The sequence below is a fragment of the Miniopterus schreibersii genome (assembly GCF_964146895.1).
Source record: "Miniopterus schreibersii genome assembly, chromosome: 5".
Classification (NCBI taxonomy): Eukaryota; Metazoa; Chordata; class Mammalia; order Chiroptera; family Miniopteridae; genus Miniopterus; species Miniopterus schreibersii.
In genome coordinates, this window is record NC_138106.1 from 25132406 (window position 1) to 25145806 (window position 13401).

General features: G+C 41.5%; 1 protein-coding gene across 3 annotated transcripts in view; it reads right to left on the reverse strand.

The window, feature by feature from the left end:
• The window catches only part of GOLIM4 (golgi integral membrane protein 4), a 65250-nt gene that overhangs the window by 16400 nt on the left and 35449 nt on the right, over nucleotides 1-13401 (reverse strand). For 2 of the 3 annotated variants that reach the window (XM_081138907.1, XM_081138906.1), the window contains exons 3-9: nucleotides 13095-13144; nucleotides 11421-11474; nucleotides 9973-10123; nucleotides 5721-5803; nucleotides 5118-5201; nucleotides 2775-2933; nucleotides 156-488 (exon numbers count right to left, since the gene is read on the reverse strand). In XM_081138907.1, the coding sequence (XP_080995033.1) occupies nucleotides 156-488; nucleotides 2775-2933; nucleotides 5118-5201; nucleotides 5721-5803; nucleotides 9973-10123; nucleotides 11421-11474; nucleotides 13095-13144 (914 nt within the window). The remainder of the gene's footprint in view (nucleotides 1-155; nucleotides 489-2774; nucleotides 2934-5117; nucleotides 5202-5720; nucleotides 5804-9972; nucleotides 10124-11420; nucleotides 11475-13094; nucleotides 13145-13401) is intronic. The other variant, XM_081138908.1, reaches the window with a different exon arrangement.

Genomic DNA, 13401 nt, shown 5'->3' on the forward strand with positions numbered 1-13401 from the left:
TGCATGTAACATTCAGTGAAGTCACTCACATTTTTATTTCAGAGATTGTCATGTATGGGGAAGCTTTTCTCTTTAATATTTAAAATCAAAGCTACGCCCCCTATCTCAGCCAGAAAAACCTCAGGGGAGCCCCCCTGAAGTGGATGCCCGCCTACCTCGGCACGAGCATGCCCTTCCAGAAGGTTGGCGCCTTCTCTCTGTCCCCGCTGTTCCTTCCACTCCCGGTCCTGCTCCTCTGGGGACGGATCGTGCTCCTCCTCCAGATGTTCCGCCTGCCCCACCTGCTCCATGGCCTCCTCCTCCAGGGCCCTTCTGTGTTCCTCTTCCACCTGGTGCCCCTCGGTGTCTCTGGCGTCCACCTGCTGCCGGTTCAGCCCTGCTGGAGCCTGGAGCTCTGCCTCCTTCTGGGTGGGCGCGTAAGCTTTTGTTTCTTCTGTCCTTCCAGGCACAGCTCCACGCTGCGGCCACGCATCGCTGTTTCGAGACACCTAGGCCAAGCACAGCCCTGGAAATGACACTCTCCCACTTCAAAAGGAGTCAGAGAATTTCTTTATAACCACGTCTGTGGGGTGACAACACAGGGAACATCCTGAAGTCTAGAAATAGAGTCCTGACTAAAACGCATGGCTGCAACAGTCATTTATTTAACTCTTCTCGCTGTGCAACCTCACCTACGAAATAGAAACTGCACAAGCAAATTTCATCTGGGAGAGATCACAGCAAATAACCTAAAAGCACAGCCTGTGAGTGACCACATCTCAGCAGGCCTTTGTCTCAAAAGCAGTCTAGCTCCTGTCTGCCCTTAAAATGAAGGGGGGAAAACCTTCATACAAGGGATGAAACACTGACACGCTTTTCTTCAACGTAAATTTTGTCTTAAATAATGATTTGAAAAGAATAAGATCAAATAAAGAATGAGTTGGGTTTGTTTTTATTAGCTAGTAAGAAAAAGAAGGACATCCATGTTAGCTAAAAACAGTGCCCGGTAAACCAGAAACATAACACTTTTCAATGTGTTAAAGTACTGTTTCCTCATAAACCAGAGGGAGGCTTTTGTATTTTGTACTGTTAATAAAGAAAACTGAACCAAAAAAAAGCATGTCCAAAGAGTACCCCTCTTCTAAAATTAATTTATTTAAATCCGTTTTCCCTGCAAGTTTCAGAGCTTTCTACGCGATCTTCGTTACTTAGAACGGGGGGCAAAGTGGACATGAGCTCATGTCAACTGGAGCATCTGTCACTCCTTTCCCCACCTCTTTCTTTGCCAGAAGAAACAACTTCTTTGGTCAGGCTGCTCCCCCATAATTGAAATAAATGTGAAGGCCTCTTCTTAAGTTAGCAGGAATATAACTAAGGAACTGAATTGTATAAATATATAAATAATCCTGGGAGAAAAAGTCCTCTCTCAGACATCTGAGAACACCTTTTAGAGATGTACATTTACCAACATCCTCACATACCTGGCGAGTGTGACATGCTGCTGCGCTGGGTTTATTTCTCTAAAGAACACGAAGTGCTCTCAGACACGTGTCATTTATCTCCGCACTATCCCTGAGAGAAAGGTCAGAGCTGAACACAGCTACCTCCAACCTCGCAGATGGGAAAACTGAAGCTCCGAGTCATTTAAAGATTAATCCCACAGACTATCAAACTAGGGGAGAGAACAAACCCGATTCCCTCGTCAGGGATCTGGTCGTGTTTTCATAAGTTAGTAGTAACCTGAGACCCAGACAGAGAACAAGGGTCCACGAGGACACAGAACCTATCTGTGAAGAAACGCTCGTGCGGACTGAAGGCTCGCATCACTCAATTATTCCTATAAGATGGGAACTGGGGGCGAGTCTTCTCAAACACTCTAACAGCTTTGTCAGAGGAAAGATCACCATACTGGCCTTTCTTATGACACCTGTGATTGCAAAATGAACTATAAGAATTCACAATTAACGTGACACTACTTTCGATGTCCTGTTTATAATCTTAGGCGAGGCTTAGTCTTCATGAAGAACAGGAAGACAAAAAAGTCGACCCTGACACCAACACTCATGCCCTTGGTAGTTTCATAAAGGCCTTTTCATACAGATTTTGGCATGTTCCATGTGGACCAAGCACTGCATCAAATTCAAATACGTTATCAACTTTAATACTTGAGTGGGCTGATGGTCACATTATATACGCATGGTCATTCAGCCTCTCACTCTACCACAAAAAAGAAACCTTGACCAGCTGGAGTGGCTCAGCTGGTTGAGTGTCGTCCTGTGCACCAAAAGGTCGCCAGGTTGATTCCGGTCAGGACAGATATATGGGTTGTAGGTTCAATCCCCAGTTGTGACACTTATAGAAGGCAGCGTATCAATGTTTCTCTCTCACATCCATCTCTCTCTCTCTCTCTTTCCCCCACCCGCACCCTTTCTCTCTGTAGGCATGTCCACAGGTGAAGATTAAAAAAACACACAAAACCTTAAAAATCTCAGGACAAGACAGCTCCTTTCAAACAAATAAGTCCACACAAATAAAGACAAAGCCACCGTGTATTTCCCAGAAAGTACTGCAGTAGTTCTCAAAGTGTGCTCCCCAGACCGGCTGGATCAGACATGTAAGTCCTCAGGCCTCACCCTGAACCAGCTGAGTCTGAAACCCTGGGCTGGAGCCCAACAATCTGCGTTTGAACAGCCCTGCTGGGAACCCTGATATTTGAGAACCGCTGTTCTGCAGGAAGAGCAGTTCGCCTGATGTCAGCTTGACAGGGATCTGACCACAGGCTACTGGCCTCTTACCTCCTGCGGCTCTCCGGCTCGATTCTCCCTTGCCGTGGTGTCGCCTTGTGGAGAATGTGCCACCTGAGTAACACTTGGCGGCTCTGTTGGTTCCGCTCTTCGAAAGCTGGGAATCTTGTTCAGAGTCTCCTTCAGTTGTTTATATTCTGCAACTTGAGTCTGCATAGAAATTGCACAATTTGAAGAGGGAAAAAGATATCACTCATGGGTGGGCATTAGGCTTCACTGGAATTTATTACACCTAAATTCAAATTAGAAAAAATATGAGGATCGTTTCCATGCATTAGCTAATCTTACTTGGACATGCATAACCTTTTTTAAGCACATGCAAATTAGAATTAGAGTTACAGGGAACAGAGAAAAAAATATCAAAGACAGATGTTAGTTTCCCATGCTACACTGAACAAAGTCAGAATTTTTCTAAATAACTTTCTAGTACATTATCATTATTAAAAGACATCTATGCAATCAGTTTTATATCATCTAAAAATCTATTAAAAATTCACATAATTATAAATTCAGGTGCTGATATCTTTTACCAATGTGGTCAGAGTAACATTTTTCAGTGGAAAGGAGTAAGCTTAAGATAAGTAACTGAATATATATAGGTGAAATCACTCAGGCCACCCTCTTTTTGCTCAGATGGGGTCCCTTATTCCCCAAAACACTTCCACTATTGTGCTCTGTGGTTTTTTGAAAGAAATAGTTAGACATGAAGTGAGGCTGGATTTTTATTCCTCAATTCGGAATGTACCTTTCTTCTAAAGTGATAAAGGCACTAATGTAGGTGTAAAAAAGCATATACTCTTTTAGATATATCTGTGTGTATATGTGGTGGGGTGTGTGCGTGTAATATTTTTAACACAAGGAGCTAGAAAGGCAAAAAAAATCAGACCTTGACTGCGAAAATGAATAGACACTGTTTATACTTAGCTCATCACGTGCACCAACACTGTTACCCTAAAACAGAAATGCTGTGTGTGCAAACGCACACTTACAGAAACTCAAAGAACACAGAGGTCTTTTTCTGAACAAGCTTCCCAACGGGGAGCCTCCCTCGGGTGCACAGCAGAGCGGGCGCTGCAGACGGGAATTCGCCGGTGCTCAGGCTGACAAAGCGCCCGCCCAGCGCTGCCCACCCGAGGAGAGGCCACAGCCTCTTCCCCTTTTTCTAATTCACACAAAGGTGAAGAAGTCTGCTTGTAAATGTCTCACGGGAGTGCTTCTTTATCATTTGTACTAAGGCGTGCCATACGGCTAACAGGGGCCCTTAGCCCAGAAATCTATCAAAACATTTGCCAACCAACTTTGGAGGTCAAAGAAAAAAACAACCAGCATCCACATAGAGATAATACAAATATTTTAAGATAATTATGGAGGAACACACAAACCTAAATTCTAGCCTTTCTGCTTCCTCCTGCTAAATGTGTAATCTCTGAAGGCGTTAACGCTGTGGTCCTCAAGCATCAGTGTGCATTAGGACTCACGGAAGGATCAGGTTAAAAATGCAGGCTCCAGGGCCCACCATATTATACTACTAATAATTTCATAAAGAGAAGAAATAATACATGGTCTCCTGATAAGTTGAGATGGTTGGTTTTCCTTTGCCCTTTCCTCTGAATTCTTCCAGGAGAAAAAAGTAAAGACCTAAAGATCGAGAAGCCAGAGTGCCTCGCCAGCCACCCCATTCTTTGCTTCTGCTAGAAGGCCGTGGACCCCTTGGTATGGCGTTGCTTTGATAAGCTCTTCAGCACCAGTGCTTGTTCATTTGTTCGTTCAGGAAATATCTGCTGAGGACCTGCCTTGTGCCAGGGACTTTGACCAAAGGGAACTTACAACTAGTTTTTCCTTCCCTGTTGACATGAGACCTCTTCTTTTTTTTCTGTAATTTGACCAACAACACATCAGCCTGGTCCCAAAAGGACTGTGTGTGTAGGCTGAAATGCCAGCAGCAAGCGAGGGAGGAATGAAAAAGTCTGACGATAATTTATTTAGGTAGCTAGCGTCATAAAGTCCCATAAATCCTAATGCAAGAGTCAACACAGGTCAGACAGTGGCGAGAGGCCATATGTATGGAATAATTTCTGTGATTTAAACACGTATTAGGATGCTGCAGGGTAGAAACAGTCCTATGTGCTACACAACCAGTGCAAAAAATAGTCAAAGGTTTATTTCATATTCTCTTGACTGAATTTTGAAAGCATGCATGATCCTCAGGATTAGGATAGCTCTGTCCTAAGGAATTCGCTGATGATTGGCTTTTAAGAGACTACATGCACAAAGGAATTCAGAAATGTTAAGCAGACTTGAAAAAGAACTGATAGAGGCTGCTACCCTTCTAACCTGTGCAGCAGCTAGTGCACTCTTGTGGTCTTCCAAAGTCACTACAAGATGTTCATGCTCGGAGAGTAAATTCTTATGCTGTTGCTACACAAAAAAGAATTTTACATGTTGAGTTTTCACATTCTAAGACAAATTCTTTTTTGGCTGACAGTGGTAGGACCACCCACACATTGTTTGCTTGCCTTTTTGTTTATTTCTTTGTTGCTGCAGCATTTGTTAAGTTTAAAAAGCGTTGTAAGGAGACAACTACGATTAATGCAGTATTTCAAACTCTAGAACGTGCTACCATTTACAATGAAATCAAAACCGAAGGAATGAGTCTTTCATTATTATCAAACCTTTGTAAATAAAAAGCGTATTAAAATGCAACCATCTAGCAAAAGAATAATTTCGGTACCAACGAAAATGTTTGGATTTTCAGACCATCTTTCTTTAGCTTACGATGCAGAACTGGTGAAAGTACTGGGCACACTCCGGTTGATGCAAAGCCCCAGTTAACAGTGTGGTTTTGCAGAGCAGGTCAATTAGAAAATGACTTTTAAATCACTCCTCAAAAGTAAATGAGGCAGAGACTATGCTGTCAGAGGCGTGGTTTGATTTTACCTTGACATCTTGGAGCTGAGTGTGAATGTCCTGGTGAGCTTTCCGCAGTTGTCTATTCTCTTCTCTCAAATTGTACACGGTTTCTATTTTAGAAAAAGAAAAATCACATATAAAGCCTTAGAACTTTTAGACTTTTGATTCTAATGTTTTCATATCTAAAGCTTCATATAACTTGTTTTAGGATGTTTTGAACTTAAATAATATAATATTACAAATCAACAAAAACTATACCATTTGGCATGGATTCAGCTGAACATCCCAATACAACCTGGGTCAGTAGTTTACATACATTTAAACAGGTCATACACTGTGGGAGAAGTTAAGAATTTTCAATTACTCAGGAGTTAAAAATGAGATTTCTGTTAATAAGCCCTTAGGAATAAAATGTGATAGGCCAGGGTGATCTAAGACATGAGTCTCTTTACAAATTAAGAACATAGTTATCAAAAAGCACACACCCTATTTCTCAGAGCATGAATAATTTCCACTAACCCCAAAAGGTATTTCAATTATAAAGGCAACTCAAGAAATAAGAGACAGAGAGAAATCCCACTTACCTCTTGAAAATTCTAAATACATTTTTGTTCTCCTACCACTGAGCTCTTGACTGATCGAAATTCTCTGCTCTAGGGAAATACTTCCAGGGTCGCAAGGGGAGACTGAAGCCATCATAGAGAAGTCCTAAAACCTCCCCAAGCTTATTCAGGGTTCAGCTTCAGCAACTTAAAGAGACTAGACCCACTGTTCTTACCTTCTTGGTAATTTTCTCACATTCCCTGTATCTGAACATTAGATGTTATAAACTGGCAGCCACATTTTTTTTTGCCCCTGCAATGTTGGCTTATATAAGTATCTCCCACATTTGATTTGAATAGTTGGCTCCATTTACAAAATCAAGAATCTGGGTCTAGCCTGGCCGGCGTGGCTCAGCAGTTGAGTATCGACCTATGATCCAGGAGATCAGGGTTCGATTCCCCGTCAAGGAACATGCCCAGGTTGTGGGCTCGATCCCCAGTAGGGGGCCTGTAGGGGGCAACAGATCAATACTCTCTCTCATCACTGATGTTTCTCTCTCCCTCTCCTTTCCTCTCTCTGAAATCAATAAAAGACATACTATAATAATAATAATAATAATAATAATCTGGGTCTAGTAAAATCTGGCAACACTAGGCCAATTCTCATGTGAACACTCAATGAAAGTTGCATGGTGGCAAAGTGACCATATAATTCATCTTCCAACAGGAGATACTTCTGAGAGTGAAAGGAGGTGCTGTTAATTATTATACTGGAACAGCAGATGTCAACCGTGACTGTGCTGGGCAAACTGTCCCTCAGGGGCAGCCACCCCTTTGCAGATAAACCCTGATCCTCCTGCGTGGCACTGAAGGAAAGTGCCAAGTCACCAGCGCTCAACATATTTTCTGCCCATTTTCACACCTTAGGAGTCCCTGCCAACTCCTGGGCATTGATTCGCGACTGGGTTTGGGGCAGAGATCAACAAGGTGGGAAATGGGGCCAGTGGTTGGTCTGTTCGTCTACATGTAATAATGGATTTTCTCAAGGTCAAAACAGGACCACTGGTGATCCAAGAGGACTGTAAATGTGTCACTGGCTGGAAGGGGCTTTCATTTAAACACATCGGAACAAACACACTTGAAATACCCAACCTTTGCTAGCTTTTAAAGTACTTACAGATTACAAACTTAATGGTGTTGGACCCCATGCCTTTGCTGTTACAGTGAGTTATTCAACTTTAGTCGGCCTCAATTTCTTTGTTTGTTAAATTGGGCTAAACACACACCTGACTTACAGGTTGTTGTGAGAATTAAATAAGACAATTGCACTAAGTGTCTCACCTGGTTCTGGCACATGGTAAATATTTGTTGAGTGTCAGCTATTGTGATGATGAAAATGAAAAAAATAATTATCTAAGCTTATATCAGCTCATCTCCCTAGGCATTCTAAATTCTCTCCTCCTATCACAACATACTACCAAAAACTACTTGGACCACACACCTTAGTTTGCCACTGCTGACCTGCGTCTATCACTTTAACTTGCTACCCCAAGCTTTATCAAGGATCATAAACAAAACTGCTGATGTAAACATTACTTTTGTAAGTAATTTTTTGTAAGTGTCATCAGGGCATTGTCACACTCTGCTGGCTAAGGTCTCTTTGAGAAATTTTTTCCAAAACTTAATTGGTAATAGAGTGTTTTCTCTCACTCTGTCACTGTTACTCTCCCTTTGTCTCTGTCTCTGCCACTCCCTTTCTGAAAACGAGAGCTTCTATAACTTACTGTATTTCCCCTTTTGTCCTGGGTGCCAGGAAGTTCAGACCAGGTTACAGGATTCAATCATCTTAGTACGCAGAACTCACACAGATGTCCTCTTTTCTGTGGTTCTTATTTCTTACTTCTCTATAAAATTCGTTAAAATTGTACTACACATGGATTTTGCTTCCAAGAAAGGAGTAAATATAGAATAGACATAAGAAAACCTGCCCTTGAGGGATACTGCTAAAATTAAGTTAACTGTGTAAAGTATACCAAGCACAGGTCAGGCACCCAGGAAATTTTATTTCCCGTGCCTTAAAGAATCTACTTATTTATTATCAGTATAATTTAATACATTTACTCAGTTTAGCACAGGTTTGCAAATGCTAAACAGTGTATCCAATATGCCAAAGGAAGGCAGAGCTCCCAGGGCACGGCAAGTGCTGTCTCACAGGGAGGCCTCTGCTTCTCTCTTCCTTCACTACCTTTGCACTTCTGGCGCTGTCTTCCTTCCTTCCTTTGTTTGGTTACCTTTTCTTTCTTCTTTTTTTTTGTATTCCCCTATTCAATCTTGGCTGCCACAATCAGACAGACAGAAAGCGCAAGGACCCTTTTTTCTTGCATCTCACTGGAACCTTAGCAGCAGACAGCAACTGCTCCAAGGCTGTCAAATAGATGCTTCGCTGTTTTGTGGTCTTAACGAACCCTCACCACCTGCGGCATCAGCAACAAGCCAATGCTCCTGCACGTCTACAGCCCCTGGGTACCACCTGCTGGTGCCCAGCCCGGCTCCATCAAGACCGCCTTAACCCTTTGTAAACTGCCTCAGTGGCTACTTACCTCCTCCCAGCAGCCTGTTCGTTATAAGTTTTTATTTTGAAATACTTACAGATAAAATGTTGCATAAAAAACACAGAGAGGCCCAAGGTACCCATCACTCAGTTCTCTTGGCAATGACATCTTAAAATGTCATGTTCTACACCAAACCAGGAACAGTATAGTTAACTAGATGACAGACCTCACTCAGACTTCACCACTGCTTTCGGAAGCACTCTGTATCTTTTTTAAAGCATTCTCCACACTTTAAACTTATTTAAATCGTTTATTTAAATTTAATATTACTTTTTATTAATCACTGAATAGGTAACTGTAGAATGTGCCATTTCTCTTTTCTAAAACCCACATGTACTTTGAGAAAGTAACACATTTTGTTCCATATTACTAAGAAAATGCCTGATGCCGATACTGATGGCAGTTGATATATATTGAAGGTTTACCACATACCAGTAGCTGTTCTCGGTGCTTTACATAAATTATTTAACCCTTGCATGAACCCTACAAGGCTGATACTGTTTATGGATATCCCAGTTTTACAGGTGAAGACAACGAAGCCAGTGGCGATTACACAACTTCACACAGCTGGTCATACAGCCAGTAACCGAAGAGGCCAAGGCTCACCAGGCAGTCAGACTCTAGGGGCCTGAGCCATTGCAAGCTACTATCAGCCATTGGTCAGAAGTGTTTCTTCCCCTTGAAGATTTTTAGAAATGCTTCACCATCCCAAGTTTTGATCATCGCAATGACTGGGGAGAGGGGATGGATGGCAGTTTGTGGGCTGAGGTTAGAGATGCCAAATGTCTCCCAACACACACACACACACACACACACACACGCACGCACACGCGCGCGCACACACACACACACACACACGCGCACACAGACCTGTCTTGCCCAACGTGCTGGGTGCGCCCCACTGAAAAATACTAAATATTCTCCGCTTCCCTAAACAAGCCAAAGAGATAAAGATAAATGAGAAATGCTACAAAGAAATAAGTGGCCAGGAAAGGACTGCGAATTACAGATAAACCAGCCGCCATGCAAAAAACAGACAAAATAAAACAAAAGCCTATTGTTCTATTGAGACATTAATATGAGCACTTATTTCCATATAGGCTGGCTAATCGGATTTCCAAATACCTTTCAGCTTAGAAAGTTCCTGTTCTTTCTCTTGCTGCAGCTGCAGGTACCTCTGCTTATGGTCATTAAAGGTCCTGCTGAAGTCCTCGCCTTGCCTGCGGTGTTCCTCTTCCAAGTCGCTGTGCTGCTTCTTTAGCTCCTCGTGCTGACTCTGCGAAGAGGAGGCCTTGAGCAAAACCGCCCATTCTCTAAATTACACCAGAGTCTATTCCTCAATAACACGGCCTTTCTCTTGCGAGGAAGTAAGAGCGAATGAAGAAGTGGGTTTCGTTTTCCTCAGGTTGCTTTCAATTTGTGGAGCTCACCTCCATTCCCCTTACATTTCAAATAATGAGTTTGGGATCGTGGCCAAAAATAATTTTCTTCTTAATGTTTAACATCAATGGAAACAACAAGAAGTGAGATGTCAGCAGGAGAGATGGAAAAGGGAGGGATCTGGGGACATTCCCAGGCACTCGAATTACTGTGGAAACAAGGTGAAGCTAGTGGAAAAATTAACCCTCTGTGGATATTTTACGCTTCCTCTCTCAATCTGTTGTTCTAAAAACATGTTTTATTCCCCTTCTTTGATTTTCAGCCTTCCTAACCCAGTTTAAAGAAGGGGGGGAAAAAGACTCTTCCCTCTGGGGGAAGTAATAAACTGATTGTTCACTGAATTACTCTTTTCTATCTTACTCCTGATTATAACGCGATGCTGTAGTATTGACAACCTCGATAAATTCTAGTCTCCAAATGCTTCATGTGAAAGGAGAGTCTGCTGTAATTCATGTATTGCTTTCTTGATAATAGAGAAGAGTCTGGTTTCAGTAAAAGTACTGGCCCTACTGATACGGGAGGAAAGACAGTCCCAACCAACAGCTGGGGTGCTGGGGGTGGAGGCCGGGGCGTGGCCTTCCTGCCGCGCAGAAGGGCACAGTGGCAGCCCCTCCACCCCCTCTAGCTGGACAGAAATAATGACTCTCTCTCTGTCTTCCTGACACACAATAATGAGTTTTACGCCAGAACCAAGGAAGGAAAATCTTTAATTATAAATTGTGTCCCTGTGGTAGGTAAAAAGACACTTTTTAAATAGTAGTAGCACAAAGGAGGCATTTTAATAGTTTACCACCTCCAGTGTGTCTAAGATAAAGAAAATATCTAAGGAAAACCTCTGAGAGAAATTAAACAAACAGACAAAAAGCCTTAAAGAATAAAGAGAAGAACAAAAGAAAAATTAGTTGGCCAGAGAGTCTGATTTATAAGAAAATGTATAATAAGTTAAATGTGTTCTTTGGAATGAGGTAGTAAATATGATGGGGAATTATACTTATATATCATTTTTAACCAAATATGACTTTACGATGCCATATTACAATAGAAATCAGCTTTCTGTAACTGTCCTTAATCGCTTAAGTTACTTAATTTATCCTTTAAAAGTCATTCACAAAGAACAACATTAAATTACTCACTTTCAACATCTGATGCTGCACATTCAACGCACTGTATCTACTATTGGAATCTTGCTGTAAATTGAAAAGAAAATAGTTAACACAAAAATTTTAAAAATCTGGCTCTTTTGCTAAACACAGACTAAAACTCTTAATGGAAGAATTACATTTATTTCACTTGTGTAAGCTGAGTTCTACACTTGAACCAGGATGTCTCTGAGGCCAAGCCTTCATATAACAGCAAAAATAAAGCTTTCACATTCCATAAGTAGATTTTAGTAATAAGAAAGAAGATACGGCGTCATAAACTAGCAGCTTGACAGGGCCTTGGAGATGACTTCCACTCTCAGATTCAGAAGAACTGACGCCCAGATGTACAAAGGAGCTTGTCCTGAGCCCCAGTACAGCAGGCAGATAATAATGCATTACGCCCGGTGCCCAAGGGAAAGGGGCTGAGCCAACAAGGACCGGGCCTCGCAAGCTTAGCCTGGCAAACAGGAAGGGAGAGAAAAGCTGCTTTCCTTCCCTGAGCTTCAGTGGGTAAGAAATTCTACATACACTACTTTACCCCAATGAGACGCCACCTCAAAGTGACAATTAGAAAGGATAAGAAACTGACCAAGGGCGAGCATTTCCTTCAGTAGCAGAGCCAGGGCTGAAACCTGAGCCTGACCTGCGGCTGGATCCATGTTCCAGGAGTAGATCGCTGGGTGCCAGTGGAGCGCTGGGTCCACATGCGGGCCTCACACACTCCCACAGTCCTGGGAGCCATGACCAGCCAGTGTGCGAGACTCCTGAAGCTTTTCTCTCCCCACTGTGTCGTTCTGTCTCACACACCGCCCCATGGCCAGCACAGGGACACGCTCTCAATCATTTCTTAGTTCAGATTTTTACAACTTCTAAAATGAACTGCATTTTTTCTTTCTCGCTTTATTTTATTGCTTTACTACTTTAATTTATAAGGAATTTACATTATAAAATGTACAATAGAATGCACACAGTTTTGGTCAGGGCTTTTAAAAGCAAGTAATAGCCTCCCTGCTACCCAAGGAACTGACTCTTCTCAGTTTAAGATCCCAAAATGCCAATGATTTTATTCAACTAAAGGTTAATGTTTTTTTTTTAGAGTAAGAGAAAGACTAGTTTTTCTCCAGTTAATTTGGACTTAAATTTTTTTAATGCCAATATCCTTTATTCATTCATGCATTGGACAAATGTTTTGGATGAGCTCTGGATGGGAGAGGAGTGAGGGAAGACTTCTCGGAGGTGGTAATCTCTTGGCTGGCACTGAGAGGGACGTGCACTTTGATAGACAGGAGCACCACAGCGCTGTCAGACATCACACAGTAATTCGTGTCTGGGCAAGGAGCAGTAATGTTGTGCAAAGGCAAACCAAAATAAATATTATATTCTATAGAAAAGAAAGATTATAAACAAATGAACAAATAAATGAATAATATGCTTTTTATTGCGGAAGATTAAGCTATTCCCAATTTATTGCTGTCATAAATAATGCAATAAGCAAAGGCAGGTTTTAAAAGAACAACTTTTAAAGTCTTCCTCTTAAAATTTTTGGTAGCAAAAATATATATATATTTCAGCCCTACAATACTAATGATCAACAGAGTAAAAGATTTCACAACAATTTCCTCTCTTCTAGGTTTTATGAAATAAAAATTAAAAAAGAAAACTTACCCTTCCTTTATTTAGTGTTTCTTGTGCTTCTAACTTATAAACAAGAAAATCTAAAAAAAAAAAAAAAAAAAAGCAAAATGGAGGAAACAGAGTATAAGTTCATTCCTTGTGAAATTTTTAAACATCTAAAAGAATAAAGGCAAACTTTACTCAGATTTACAAAAAAAAAAAAAAAAGTTCTAGGTTTAAAACAGTCTGCTTGGTGACTTATATATGCTTTATTTTGCCTCTTGAAACTTTAGAAAAAGTTGAAAAAACTATTATATAATTTTCCTCTTTACCTTAAAGCTGTAAATCTTGCATCAGC